The sequence below is a fragment of the Salmo trutta genome, chromosome 25 (genome assembly GCF_901001165.1).
Source record: "Salmo trutta chromosome 25, fSalTru1.1, whole genome shotgun sequence".
In the NCBI taxonomy this organism is placed as follows: domain Eukaryota; kingdom Metazoa; phylum Chordata; class Actinopteri; order Salmoniformes; family Salmonidae; genus Salmo; species Salmo trutta.
Window position 1 is genome coordinate 23,799,878 of NC_042981.1, and position 15,760 is coordinate 23,815,637.

At 43.8% G+C, this 15,760-nt stretch overlaps 1 protein-coding gene across 2 annotated transcripts in view; it reads left to right on the forward strand.

Annotated features, from left to right (window-relative positions):
* The window catches only part of LOC115162197 (leucine-rich repeat and immunoglobulin-like domain-containing nogo receptor-interacting protein 2), a 35,825-nt gene extending 27,797 nt beyond the window's left edge, over window positions 1-8,028 (forward strand). Inside the window, exons 1-2 of one of the 2 annotated variants that reach the window (XM_029713262.1) lie at window positions 3,705-3,767; window positions 4,725-8,028. In XM_029713262.1, coding sequence (XP_029569122.1) covers window positions 4,796-6,631 — 1,836 coding nt within the window. In that variant the 5' untranslated portion in view covers window positions 3,705-3,767; window positions 4,725-4,795 and the 3' untranslated portion in view covers window positions 6,632-8,028. Of the gene's footprint in view, window positions 1-3,704; window positions 3,768-4,724 lie in introns of those variants that run through there. The other variant, XM_029713261.1, reaches the window with a different exon arrangement.
* The last annotated feature ends 7,732 nt before the right edge of the window (window positions 8,029-15,760 follow it).

Consider the following 15,760-nt stretch of genomic DNA (forward strand, 5'->3'; position numbering starts at 1 on the left):
TCTGCATGGACCTCGCTTTGTGCACTAGGGCATTGTCATGCTGAAACAGGAAAGGGCCTTCCCCAAACTGTTACCTCAAAGTTGGAAGCACAGAATAGTCTAGAATGTCATTGTATGCTGTAGCATTAAGATTTCCCTTTACTGGAACTAGGGGGCCTAGCCCGAACCATGAAAAAGTGTGATTCATCACTCCAGGGAAGGTGTTTCCACTGCTCCAGAGTCCAATGGTGGCAAGCATTACACCACTCCAGCCGACGCTTGGCATTGCGCAGGGTAATCTGCTCAGCTATGGAAACCCATTTCATGAATCTCACGATGAACATTTATTGTGCTGACGTTGCTTTCAGAGGCAGTTTGGAACTCGTTAGTGAGTGTTGCAACCGAGGACAGATGATTTTTACGTACTTCAACACTCGGCGGTGCCGTTCTGTTAGCTTGTGTAGCCTCCTACTTCGCGGTTGAGCCGTTGTTTCTCCTAGATGTTTCAACTTCACAATAACAGCACTTACAGTTGACCAGGGCAGGTCTAGCAGGGCAGAAATTTGACAAACTGACTTGTTGGAAAGGTGGCATCCTATGACAGTGCCACGTTGAAAGTCACTGAGCTCTTCAGTAAGGCCATTCTGCTGCCAATGTTTGTCTATGGAGATTGCATGACTGTGTGCTCGATGTTATACACCTGTCAGCAACGGGTTTGGCTATGATAGCCAAATCCCTCAATTTGAAGGGGTGTCCACATACTTTTGTGTGTGTATATGTATATATATATATATATATGTATATGTGTGTGTGTGTGTGTGTGTGTGTGTGTGTGTGTGTATATATATATATATATATATATATATATATATATATATATATACTGCTAAAAAAATAAAGGGAACACTTAAACAACACATCCTAGATCTAAATGAAAGAAATAATGTTATTAAATACTTTTTTCTTTACATAGTTGAATGTGCTGACAACAAAATCACACAAAAATAATCAATGGAAATCTGGATTTGGAGTCACACTCAAAATTAAAGTGGAAAACCACACTACAGGCTGATCCAACTTTGATGTAATGTCCTTAAAACAAGTCAAAATGAGGCTCAGTAGTGTGTGTGGCCTCCATGTGCCTGTATGACCTCCCTACAACGCCTGGGCATGCTCCTGATGAGGTGGCGGATCGTCTCCTGAGGGATCTCCTCCCAGACCTGGACTAAAGCATCCGCCAACTCCTGGACAGTCTGTGGTGCAACGTGGCGTTGGTGGATGGAGCGAGACATGATGTCCCAGATGTGCTCAATTGGATTCAGGTCTGGGGAACGGGCGGGCCAGTCCATAGCATCAATGCCTTCCTCTTGCAGGAACTGCTGACACACTCCAGCCACATGAGGTCTAGCATTGTCTTGCATTAGGAGGAACCCAGGGCCAACCGCACCAGCATATGGTCTCACAAGGGGTCTGAGGATCTCATCTCGGTACCTAATGGCAGTCAGGCTACCTCTGGCGAGCACATGGAGGGCTGTGCGGCCCCCCAAAGAAATGCCACCCCACACCATGACTGACCCACCGCCAAACCGGTCATGCTGGAGGATGTTGCAGGCAGCAGAACATTCTCCACGGCGTCTCCAGACTCTGTCACGTCTGTCACATGTGCTCAGTGTGAACCTGCTTTCATCTGTGAAGAGCACAGGGCGCCAGTGGCGAATTTGCCAATCTTGGTGTTCTCTGGCAAATGCCAAACGTCTTGCACGGTGTTGGACTGTAAGCACAACCCCCACCTGTGGACATCGGGCCCTCATACCACCCTCATGGAGTCTGTTTCTGACCGTTTGAGCAGACACATGCACATTTGTGTCCTGCTGGAGGTCATTTTGCAGGGCTCTGGCAGTGCTTCTCCTGCTACTCCTTGCACAAAGGCGGAGGTAGCGGTCCTGCTGCTGGGTTGTTGCCCTCCTACGGCCTCCTCCACGTCTCCTGATGTACTGGCCTGTCTCCTGGTAGCGCCTCCATGCTCTGGACACTACGCTGACAGACACAGCAAACCTTCTTGCCACAGCTCGCATTGATGTGCCATCCTGGATGAGCTGCACTACCTGAGCCACTTGTGTGGGTTGTAGACTCCGTCTCATGCTACCACTAGAGTGAAAGCACCGCCAGCATTCAAAAGTAACCAAAACATCAGCCAGGAAGCATAGGAACTGAGAAGTGGTCTGTGGTCCTCACCTGCAGAACCACTCCTTTATTGGGGGTGTCTTGCTAATTGCCTATAATTTCCACCTGTTGTCTATTCCATTTGCACAACAGCATGTGAAATTTATTGTCAATCAGTGTTGCTTCCTAAGTGGACAGTTTGATTTCACAGAAGTGTGACTTGACTTGGAGTTACATTGTGTTGTTTAAGTGTTCCCTTTATTTTTTTGAGCAGTATATATAGTATATATATATATATATATATATATATATATATATATATATATATATATATATATATATATATATATATATAGTGTGTAATATAATTCAGAGTCTAGAAGTATCTGCAGGTTCTTATAAAAGTCTTTACACTTGTGTTGCTGGAATGAATCACATTATACAACTCCAATGAACTCAGCAAGCAAATTAAGCTTTCATCCAATCTACCACAGGCTTTGCCTATATTTCTTTACATATTTCCTGTTATCTTTGTCTGCATTTCTCTCTCTCTCTCTCTCGCTCACTCTCTCTCTCCCACCGTGACTCATGCGTCTCCCCTAGGCTCTCATTCGCCTGTCAGATTTTCTACAGTTTCACTGCGTCTCTAATCCAATTCTAAACATAATCCCAAAAAGCTCTATATCCTTTGGGTCTGCCCTACTGAATGACTCCTTACCCTTCTCTTCTTACCCAGCCTTCTCAGGTATGTTTTCCACTGTCCAACAAGTCTGGTGGTCCAAAGGGCTCTAACAAATATGGCACAGCTCCAAGGGAGTCAGGATGTGCCAGACCAGACCAAGCACACTGGCATCCTGTTAGAAAGACTGACTAATTGACAAGACATTCTGTACAGACCAATAGATACACCAGCAGTGAGACGTATTGACCAGTAACTTGATAGACTGATAGAGACAGGTAGATGGACAGATCCAGAGACAGACTTAGACTCATTGACAGATTGTCGAAAATACTAATTGGCACACAGACACACACACATACACAGTCTCAAGAGAGACAGACAGACAGGTACCCGATAGGTAAAGGCAGACCAATAAGAAGACCCAGACAGACTTGAAGAAAGGTAGATAGATACCCAGAGACCAGCAAAGGGATAGGCAATCAGACAGCTCAACAAATAGCCAGGCAGGCTGACAGTTGAGAGACTGTAAACTTGATGCTTGCAAGTTAATGTAGCAACTATATCAAATATATTCAAATCATGTTTTTTCCTTTATTCTTTTTCATTAATTTGATTGGCAGACCACAAAGAGCGGATGGGAGGGAGGGTTTGTGGTTGCTATGGCAACGGCCTGCACTTTGTTAAAAGGATACATTCCTGGCATCTGATCTGTGTCACGATCGATAAAACACAGCCTGCGGGGAATGGAAAATGGAGAGTATGGGGCTTCTCCCAGGCAATGACGACGAGAGAAAGAGAAAAAAGGAGTGAGGAAGGGGTGTGAAAAATTAGGACCAGAAGATGAGAGAACAGTAGAGAAGCAGCAGCAGATATATAGGGTGGGAAAGGGAGAAGGATGGGAGGGAAGACACCAGAGTGCAGCTGTTCAGAGTCGGGGAGAGGGGTGAGTGCTGTGTGTGTGTATGACGTGTGTATGTATGTACTCAGCCCATCTATTTAGGGATTGTTACTCACCTCAGCAGCAGCATATACACATATATCTGTATTTATGCTTACCAACTGCTCACCTCTGCAGTGTTTTGTGCTTGTTTGCAATGATTTGACAATGAGTGTGCTGCTACCAATCCTAAACTGCGTTACAGTGTTTTGCTATATAACCTATGCTTTATTCTTTAAAAAAATGTGGACAGAATAGCCAGAGTATGATCCATAATAGGCAAGGTTAACAGAATACAAAACAGATGCATTCAGGTAAACGTCTCAGACCATCTGCTATGCCAACAACTTGTTGTCTATAGGAGGGGTTTTCTCATCCATCTCTATTTAAAAGTGTGGCTCCTGGGGGAACAGAATTGCCCCTGGGTCAACTCCCGTCTCCTACCTCCTTGCATCCAATAGGGTTTCTGCCTAGTCTTTATGATGTGACCAGGGTCAGTCTTGGCCACAAGCCTTAGAACAACTTGCTCCTTGATTTTTTAACACACTAGATACCGTTCAACCTTTTGCTTACACATTGATTAGTATTTACATTTTGCATCAGCTGTCCCACTCTGTTGCAGCTCAATGTTATTGCCCATTTTCCGTAAAGTGTATTGGTGTTTTAATGCACTTTAAATTAAGTTTGATTTGATTAAAATTTCAGTTTACTTCCTTTGGGCGGAAAAAAATACTGCTGATAAAAGAAGAAAAGTGTTGATAGTGTGATAGGAAAGAAAGGGTGAGAAAGGACGGAGAGAGAGCAAGAAATGGAAAATTGAGTGATGCATGGTGGGGGAAAGATAGCATCAGGGCAAAGCTTTGTTGGCAGTAAAGCTTTGTATAACAAACAGTGCTATTTTGCAGGATAATTAATGTTAGGTATTCTAATGCACTCCTCCCTGTGTGTGTTTTTGTGTTGCAGGGCTATACAGTGATGGTGGTCTGCATGGATACGAAGCTGTGTCGTAACAGAGGGCAGCGTGGGTAAAAGTTATGCGGCGCTCCGCCCTGTACCATTGCCACCCTCTTCTGGGTGGGGCTCTGCTGCTACTGCTGGCTAGCTGCGCCATGGGCTGCCCCGCCCGCTGCGATTGCTCCGCCCAGACCAAGTCAGTCAGCTGCCATCGCAAGCGCCTGCCCACCATCCCTGAGGGCATCCCCATCGAGACCCGGCTTCTGGACCTGAGCAAGAACAAGCTGCGGAGCATCACCCCAGACAACTTCTCCTCCTTCCTACAACTGGAGGATCTGGACCTCAGCGATAACCTGATTGGTGTGGTCGAACCGGGCTCCTTCAAATTTCAGCTCTCCCTGCGCTCGCTGAACTTCCACAGCAACCTCCTTCAGCTGGTCCCTGCCGGCGTGCTCTCCGGCCTGGCCAACCTCACAAGTCTGGACCTCAGCCACAACAGGCTGGTGGTGCTGCTGGACCATGGCTTCCAGGACCTTCGGAGGCTGATGTCCCTGGAGGTAGGCGACAATGAGCTGGTGTTCATCTCCCAGAGGGCCTTCACGGGCCTGCTGGGCCTACAGAGCCTCACCCTGGAGCGCTGCAACCTGACTGTGGTGCCCACTGACGCCCTGGGGCACCTGCACAGCCTGGTGGAACTCCGCCTGCGCCACTTGGGCATCGGCACCCTAAAGCCCTATTCCTTCAAGAGACTTCCACGTCTTCGCCACCTGGAGATCGACTATTGGCCCTGGTTGGAAGTCTTACCCGCTCTGTCACTACACAGCCTCAACCTCACCACGCTCTCTGTCACCAATACCAACTTGTCTTCCTTCCCCGGCCATGCTCTACGCAACCTGCCCTACCTCACGCACCTCAACCTGTCCTTCTGCCACATCCAGCACATCCAGCAAGGGGTGCTAGACCAGCTTCCGCGACTGCAGGAGTTGCACCTGCGAGGAGCTCAACTGGTTTACATTGAACCCCTGGCCTTCCTGGGCCTCCCAGCACTGCATGTGTTGGACGTATCCCACAACCAGCTGGACTCAGTGGAGCGAGCTGTGTTCAAGTCCCCTGACAGCCTGCAGACGCTGCTCATGGGGGGGAACCCACTGGTGTGCGACTGCCGGCTCCTATGGCTGCTGAGTGGCCGGAAGCCACCCTTTCTGCAGCTCCCTGACCCCCAGCCCGAGTGCAGTGCCCCTGAGCGCCTCCGTGGGAAACCCCTGCTGGACCTCAAGGAGCCGCTGGTGACACGGTACGTGATCTGCACCAAGCCCCGGATTGGGCCCAACACCACCCAGCTGCTGCTGGCAGATGAGGGGAAGCCTGTTCGGCTCAACTGCATTGCAGACGGGGCTCCTCGGCCTTCCATGGCCTGGGTGACGCCACACAGACAGTATGTCACAGTGAAAAGCACCGGTAGAGTGACGGTCCATACCGACGGCACCCTGGAGATCAAGGCTGCAGAGCTGCACGATAGCGGCGTGTACCTGTGTGTGGCCAGCAATGCGGCGGGCAACGCCAGCCTGTCGGCCTCGCTGGCGGTGAAGAGCCTGGGCATTAGCGACACATCGCTCTACGCCAACAAGATTGGACTCCTGGCGGACTCCAACGGGACCTGGGCCAACGGCACCGTCCTGTACAATATGACAAACCCCATAGACCTGAAGACCATCATCATCTCCACAGCAATGGGCTGCCTGTCCTTCCTGGGCGTGGTCATCTTCTGTTTCCTGCTCCTGTTTGCATGGAGTCGTGGGAAGGGAAGGCACAAGAGCAACTTTGACATGGAGTACGTTCCCCGCAAATCGAACGGGACAGCAGCGGAGGCAACTGAGACAAGCGGGCCCAGACGAGTCAACATGAAAATGATTTAATTTAACAAACGGACCAACTCATATGATAGTAACAAACAAAATACAGTGCATCTCATTTGCAAGTATTTCTTTGATACAGTGGAGTCGTGAAAATGGAAGTGATGTACCGATGTAGTGGTGTTGATATGAAGATGATCTAGTGATTCAGTGGACATGTTGATAGAAAAGTTATCAATGATACTGTGGATGTGTTTATATAAAATGATGTAATCATACAATACACTGGATATAATACTATATAATCCACATATCAATATGACAGTGATGCAGTGATACACCACTGGGCATGTGTTAGTTGGTGATGAAATGACTAATGATGTTGTAGACTCGCGTGACATAAAGGTGAGAAAGGAAGTCTCTTGGAGTGACGGGAGAAGTTGAGATGACAGTGGAGCTATCATCGCTCTGCCATGTCTGGAGTAAATTGTGTCTAATACCCATCTGAGCTGCAGGTGTGAGTGCGTGTGCACGGGCGTGAGTGTATGTGTACTGCCTTTGTTGTGTGAAAGGGTAATCATCAAGGATAATAGGGTCCAAAGTTGTTTAATCTGCCTTTGTATTTGTTAATTCATTGTAACAACAGTATTGTCACTGTTCAGTAAAATAACGTATGTTTGTATGCACATGCAAATCCCTCCAAACAATATCCAAGAGACCTGTTGCATATATTTTCAACTAGGTCATTGTTTCCCTTTGTACCACCTCAAGATAGGCATAGATGGATGTTAGCAAATCAACCTTCAACTCAAGGAACATTTATACACACGATATTTACAACTTTAAGTGGGATTTCAGCTCAAATCACTAGAAAAACACAAGACAACTTCTTGCTGAAGAAATAGTAGCAGCTGAAAATGTTGGTTATTGCTTGGAAAAAGACCACAGGTGATAAAATGTGTATGTTAAATCCCCTTTTATTACCTTATAAATCAATGGCAGATTTTCCTGTCAGCAAATTCCCCTGATGTAACATTTTAAAAAACGGTCAGTGACTAGACTAGACACAATAGCAAAGATTTACTGACCAATGTCCCCCTTGGAACAGGACAAATCTCAGCCCCGTTGAGTTATGGGTTGTATTGTATCCCCTCTTAATTTCTTTATCCCAATGCTTCAAGCTGGCATGTCCCGAGGCCTCCCATGGGCTAAAAGGGCTTTCTTAATTGATGACATTTGAAAGTTGTGGTGTTTTTGTTGAAATGTTTTAACTGTAAAAAAAAATATATATATATATATATATATATATATATATTAAAGGATGTATTAAGGGCAACTCTTTGTAAATGCAGGGATGTGCGTGTCAATGTGTGATACAATGTTAAAGGTTGTATAAATGTTTTCATATGATAAATTTATGGGTATATTTTCAAACGGAAATAAATCGTAATCATACAGCTTTATGTGGTAATTTTGTCATTTCCAATGTCATATCAGTACTTTTTACTTGTAGTAATTTTTACAATTTTACTTGATGTCTCAAACATTTGTAATAGCAAACCACAGATGTGCAGGCTCCTTAGAAAAATGTGAACTAGAAACCAGCATGGTGTGTTGTAGCAAGGATATAGATTGGTTGTAGCCTATGACGCAGGCCAAGGAAAGGTGACAAATGGGAATATTTTCATTTCCCACCAGATGTTTATTCAACACTCTTCTTAAACCACACCTACTATACCCGACGAGCCTGCATCTCTCCTGAAAATCTGATAAATGTAGCTGCTCCTGATGTCTTCATTCAGCGCCCTTCTCTTTACAGAGATCTGTGAAGGGTGCACTTGATGCTATCACGTTAATGGTTAAAAGTAGTTCTATCTTTGGAGTCGGCACACAGGGAATATTCAAGAAGACAAGATCAAAGTCCCACCGATGGGCTTTTATCACTTTTGTTACAGTGGTTTCTCCACAACTTGGGAAAGAAAGAGGGCTCCAGTAAACAATGAGGAGAAAGAAATACCACATGGATAATATTACTCTAATTTCCGTAGGCCATTTCTCTAGATGAAGAGGATTTGGTAATCAGTGCTTTAATGATTGGTGCTAAGCGTGCTTTGCTATCTGGGGAGGAAACATTGTTATTAGCTTTATTTTATGCCTGTGATTAAACTTGGTGTCTACATGGATTATAGCGAGCATATTGTGCCTGCAGTGAAATTAAATCGAAAATAATGCAGGGAAACATTCAAAACCACTTCTTAAAGCTCTTTTATAAAGAGACAGGCCAAATAATATCACCTACAACACTAATGGCATCCATTCTGTTAATTAACCTCTTAGATTTTGAGCGCTTCTGGACCGGTTCTGACTGACATTTGTGTGTACAAAGCGCACTGTGAATGCCGTAGGGTCCTGTGCCTTATAATGCCAGAAAGCATCATCTGTCTGCTCTCCCCTTTCACTCTCCTACTGGAGCTGTATGGAAAGTGTCAGGTTTCACAGCCTACATTTGCATAAGAAGTGACGAGTTAAAAAAATTCAGGATTTTTGTTTTTGTTGCTTTTTGGTCTTAATTCAAGGTTTGGGGTAGGCAGTGTGGTTAAGGTTAGGTTTAAATCACATTTTAAGAAGATACATTGTAGAAATGTGCGGGGTTTATGGCTGTGATAACTAGTAAAGACCGAGTGAGGCCAGCCTGCGAGACGGCATATGAACGGGAACAGTCTAGCGAATCCAGCCATTGTGGTTTCATCTCACTGTGATATTCTCAACCGGGTTTAGAGCTCTCAACATGAAAAAATACCACTTTCTCTTGGTCATAGACGGAAGAAATCACTTAGTCATTAAAGCTGAAGTTGTAATGAGCCTGCACACATTTGAATGGTGTCTCTGTGCCACTCAAATAGTGCCAATATTGGTTAATTGTACTGTCACTATGTATTTATTTATTTACAGTTGTAAGAAATCTGAAATCTTATAGTGTTTTATAATTTCATTGCTACTATACAGTACTTGTCAAAAGTTTGGACACACCTACTCATTTAAGGGTTTTTCTTTATTTTTACTATTTTCTACATTGTAGAATAATAGTGAAGACATCAAAACTATGAAATAATACATGTAGTAACCAAAAAAGTGTTGATTTTAGATTCTTCAAAGTAGCCACTCTTTGCCTTGATGACAGCTTTGCACACTCTTGGCATTCTCTCAACCAGCTTCATGAGGTAGTCACCTGGAATGAATTTCAATTAACAGGTGTGCCTTGTCAAAAGTTAATTTGTGGAATTTCTTTCCTTCTTAATGTGTTTGAGCCAATCAGTTGTGCTGTAACAAGGTACGGGTGGTATACAGAAGATAGTCCTATTTGGTAAAAGACCAAGACCATATTATGGCAAGAACAGCTCAAATAACAAAGACAAACGACAGTCCATCATTACTTTAAGACATGAAGGTCAGTCAGTCTGGAAATTTCAAGTCCAGTTGCAAAAACCATCAAGTGCTACGATGAAACTGGCTCTCATGAGGACCGCCACAGGAAAGGAAGACCCAGTTACCTCCGTTGCAGAGGATAAGTACATTAGAGTTACCAGCCACAGAAATTGCAGCCCAAATAAATGCTTCACAGAGTTCAAGGAACAGATACAGCTCAACATCAACTGTTCAGAGGACACTGTGTAAATCAGGCCTTCAGGGTCGAATTGCTGCAAAGAAACCACTACTAAAGGACACCAACAAGAAGACGAGACTTGCTTGGGCCAAGAAACATGATCAATGAACATTAGACTGGTGGAAATCTGTCCTTTGGTCTGATGAGTCCAAATGTGAGATTTTTGGTTCCAACCGTCGTGTCTTTGTGAGACACAGAGTAGGTGAATGGATGATCTCTGCATGTGTGGTTCCCACCGTGAAGGAGGAGGAGTTGTGGGGGTGCTTTGCTGGTGACACAATCTGTAATTTATTTAGAATTCAAGGCACACTTGGCTACCACAGCATTCTGCAGCAATACGCCATCCCATCTGGTTTGCACTTAGTGGGACTATCATTTGTTTCTCAACAAGACAATGACCCAAAACACACCTCCAGGCTGTGTAAGGGCTATTTGACCATAGAGAGTGATGGAATGCTGCATCAGATGACTTGGCCTCCACAATCACCCAACCTCAACCGAATTGAGATGGTTTGGGATGAGTTTGACCGCAGTGAAGGAAAAGGATTCAACAAGTGCTCAGCATATGTGGGAACTGTTGGAAAAGCATTCCATGTGAAGCTGGTTGAGAGAATGCCAAGAGTGTGCAAAGCTGTCATCAAGGCAAAGGGTGGTTACTTTGAAGAATCTCAAATATTAAATATATTTTGATTTGTTAACACTTTGTTGGTTACTACATGATTACATGTGTGTTTTTTCATAGCTTTGATGTCTTCACTATTATTAGTAAAAATAGTAAAAATAAAGAAAAACCCTTGAATGATTAGGTGTGTCCAAGCTTTTGACTTGTACTGTATTTAGAAAGCCTTTCAGTCATTTCAAGACCGAGCTATTGTCCCACTTTTGTTGAAGAGGAAAGAAATCATAAAAAATAATTATGTTTGGTTATGTCTATTTAGGCGGAAATCTTTTATCTGTCCTATCATTCACTGGTTTAATAGCACGCAGCCTGGCAGAATTACGTCCTCAGCTCTACTTAGAATGAGGCCCCAAGCACACCATTAGCTTGAGCTTCCTGCTTAACCCCACAAAGGGTCTAGACCACAAACACTGCTTCCCTGTGCAATTCCCCATTAAAACAAGGCTTGTGGCAAGTGTCAGTAAGATGCACACTGTGAAAGATGAGAGCAATAAAAGGATCGAAGAGCTTCGCATCATACATTGACGTTGCTTATCAGAATGTGGATTTACACACAAGGAAAGCACTGGAGGGAGAGTCCACTATGACGTCATCAAGCCCGGGTTCTTACTCCTTAAGCATATTCAAATCAGGATGATTCCCCCTCAATAATTACTTTGGGCTCCAAGAGTATAGGACCCCCCTGAGCGTTACACACACACACACACACACACACACACACACACACACACACACACACACACACACAGAGAGAGAGAGAGAGAGATGCACACTGTGTGTGTGTGTGTGTGTGAGAGAGAGAGAGAGAGAGAGAGAGCCTGAGGCTAGGGATGTGATTTGTGCTCAATTGCAGAGGACTACAATCACATTAGGGATGTCCTCTGGGCTTGGATACGAACATGCCCTAGCTGTGTGATAACATAACCCTGTAGGCTACTGAACAATGGGTGCATATTTAGATACGCATCACAGTGTGACAGCTTTTAGAACACTAGGATATATTTTACTTAAAAGGACAAAGGGCGAGAGAGAGACTGGAGACGAGTACAAAATTAACATAATTATGAAATTAATATCAATGTATTATGAAATCATTTAAAGCTGCGCTGCAGTTCGTCTCCAAGTTTTAATGTATGAATGATTAATTAGCGAGTGTGACTTTCTGCCCCCTTCTCCTACTGCAGATATTAAATCATAGAGGAAGAAAATCACAATGCTAGGTTCTGATTAATTAAAGCTTTAATTCTCCTTAGATCTATCTTGAAAGTGTGCTTTAAATAGGCCCATTGATCTACTGATGTTTGTTTGAGCTGGTTTAGCCTTTTCCTTACATGATTCCTCTTGCTAAAACACAGAAGTGTTCAGTTTTATGAAATAAGTATATTTTGGTTGCAATAAGAGGGCCAATAACTTTGAGGATAGGTTGAAGAAACAAAACAGCTATACCTTTATTTTGGTAAGTGGTTGCTTGTCAGTCCAGGCAGTGAGGAACGACATCAAGCCCTTTAGCTGATGGAGAGGTCATAGCGGCACTTAGAGGTGTCATGAAGGCTAATTAGCGAGAAGTAATGCTTATGGCCTTTAGGTCGAAACACAATTACTGACTAAATTAAAAAGTATGCAGGAGGAGATAAGGCACCAGTTATCAGCAATGGAAAGTTTTACCTTTAAACTCCTAATATTACCTCAAGTCAAAGACAAATATTAGCATTTAAATTGTTTATCTCTGTGGGATGAGGTTTTCATTGAATACAACCATTCCACTCTGGTCCATGCATCCCACAGCTGAAACTAAAGCAGGGCTGGGCCTAGTCGGTGCTTGGATGGGAGACCCCCTGGCTGAATCAGACAGATGCTGGGATCAGCGGCTCAGGCTAGTGATGGAGACACGGCCCTGTGAAATATGCTGTCGTTCAGGAGCGACCAAGCTCAAGCCCTCACTATAAAGATCCCATGACATTTATTGCAGGAATAGTGGTGTTACTGTTAACCCTCAACATGATTCCCATTCTAGCCCCACTTTCAGTGCTTCAATGGCCATTCAATTATCATGTACCTAAAATGCACTCTTCCAATTATCCTGTACTTAAAATGGACAGAATTCACAGTTCGTCTCTCCCCTGTGATACCCGACATGTGGTGTTCAATCTGGCACATACTGTAATGGCTGCTATGCATCCCCTATGTGAGTGCTCTACTGTACATTGGTAGTGGACGAAGTACATTTCCCAATATTAAATACATTGAGACATTGAGAAGCACAGAATAAATGCCATCCCCTCATCACCCATCTATTTATGGGTGTTGTTATTGGTCTTTCAAATACTCTAACACAAGATGATGCCTGAGAGATGACCTGCTGTGTGTCACTGATCTTTGTCTCTCTGATAGTCTTATCTAAAATCCAGTATATTGGCTTGTTTGTTTTTCCAGTATGGCGTCGAAGTGCAGCTGTCGAAAAGGGATTCAGTTCAGCTGAGACGGGACTCTTTGAAGTTCTCTTTTTACAACCACTACAGTGATGCTTGTGCGTGCCTCATTTGGAATCATAGTGAGAAGGGCTCTGGGTTATAATTGTGCCTACGACCCACAGTTCCTCCATTGAAATGTGGCAGTTGAGCCCTCTTGAAAAGTCTGAGCAAAGTTGCCTATCATCACTTGAAGGAAAAAGTGTTGATGTGATTTGTGCAGCCTACCTCATTTTAGACTTTCATCTGTCAACTTGCGACATAATCAAGGATACCATGAGATTGTTTTAACTAATCCAATCACAATAATTTGAAGTGAAAGTGTTGATGGTCTACAGTCCAGTGTAGTTTGTTTTACGAGAAAGAGGGTGGTAAAGAGGGCATGGGCAGAGGAGTGGATTAATTGCTCCCCTAGACACTCAGTAATACAATGTCAGTTGCACATTTCCACCCCTAATGCATTGGGGAGGGTAAGATTATCCTACATTGCTAAAAGGGATTTAGAATGTAATTTTAAATGGCCCTGGCTGGAGGCATAATTAAATGACCTTTGTTCAAAACAAACTCATCCCTGCCTCACTCAATGCAACCCTAATTCCTGCTGCTTATAGATGCGGTAGAGGTCAATAAAACTCGACCAAGACCAAAACAATGGGGCTCCCGAGTAGCGCAGCAGACCAAGGCCCTGCATCACAGTGCTAGAAGTGTCACTACAGATCCTGGTTCGATTCTGGGCTGTGTCCAACCGGCCATGATCGGGAGTCCCATAGGGCAGCGCACAATTGGCCCAGCGTCGTCCTGGTTAGGGTTTGGCCAGTGTAGGCCGTTATTGTAAATAAGAATTTGTTCTTAAAACCTGTTGGGGCTAGGGGGCAGTATTTGCACGGCCGGATAAAAAACGTACCCGATTTAAACTGGTTACTACTCTTGCCCAGAAACGAGAATATGCATATAATTAGTAGATTTGGATAGAGAACACTCTAACGTTTCTAAAACTGTTTGAATGGTGTCTGTGAGTATAACAAAACTCATATGGCGGGCCAAAACCTGAGAAGATTCCATACAGGAAGTGCCCTGTCTGACAATTTGTTCTCCTTCTGTGGCATCTCTATCGAAAATACAGCATCTCTGCTGTAACGTGACACTTTCTAAGGCTTCCATTGGCGCTCAGAAGGCGCCAGAAAGTGGAATGACGTCTCTCCTGTCTCTGGGCGAAAAACAGCAGGAGATTTTGTGAGTGGTCAGGCTGGGAACAGTGACACTAGAGATGCGGGTTCATGAGAATTCTATTTTTTTTCTTTCAGCCTTTGAATGAATACAACGTCGCCCGGTTGGAATATTATCGCTATTTTACGAGAAAAATAGCATAAAAATTGATTTTAAACAGCGTTTGACATGCTTCGAAGTACGGTAATGGAATATTTTGAATTTTTTTGTCACGAAATGCGCTCGCGCATCACCCTATGGATACTGACCTGAACGCACGAACAAAACGGAGGTATTTGAATATAACTATGGATTATTTGGAACCAAAACAACATTTGTTGTTGAAGTAGAAGTCCTGGGAGTGCATTCTGACGAAGAAAAGCAAAGGTAATCCAATTTTTCTTATAGTAAATCTGAGTTTGGTGAGGGCCAAACTTGGTGGGTGTCAAATTAGCTAGCCGTGATGGCCGGGCTATGTACTCAGAATATTGCAAAATGTGCTTTCGCCGAAAAGCTATTTTAAAATCTGACACCGCGATTGCATAAAGGAGGTCTGTATCTATAATTCTTAAAATAATTGTTATGTATTTTGTGAACATTAATCGTGAGTAATTTAGTAAATTCACCGGAAGTTTGCGGTGGGTATGCTAGTTCTGAACATCACATGCTAATGTAAAAAGCTGGTTTTTGATATAAATATGAACTTGATTGAACAAAACATGCATGTATTTTATAACATAATGTCCTAGGAGTGTCATCTGATGAAGATCAACAAAGGTTAGTGCTGCATTTAGCTGTGGTTTTGGTTTTTGTGACATATATGCTTGCTTTGAAAATGGCTGTGTGATTATTTTTGGCAGGGTACTCTCCTGACATAATCTAATGTTTTGCTTTCGCTGTAAAGCCTTTTTAAAATCGGACAATGTGGTTAGATTAACGAGAGTCTTGTCTTTAAAATGGTGTAAAATATATAAAATGGTGTAAAAATTTATTTCGCGCCATGCGATTCCACACAAACGTCCCACCTTGCCCAGGGAGGTTGTTCTTAACTGACTTGTCTAGTTAAATAAAAACATACAACAATAAAATGGAATTGCCATGGGAAAGGTTCGTGGGGAAAGATCCCAAGTCTCCTCCTTGTCACCCAGCAAAATTAACCTACATTTAGGCTGTTG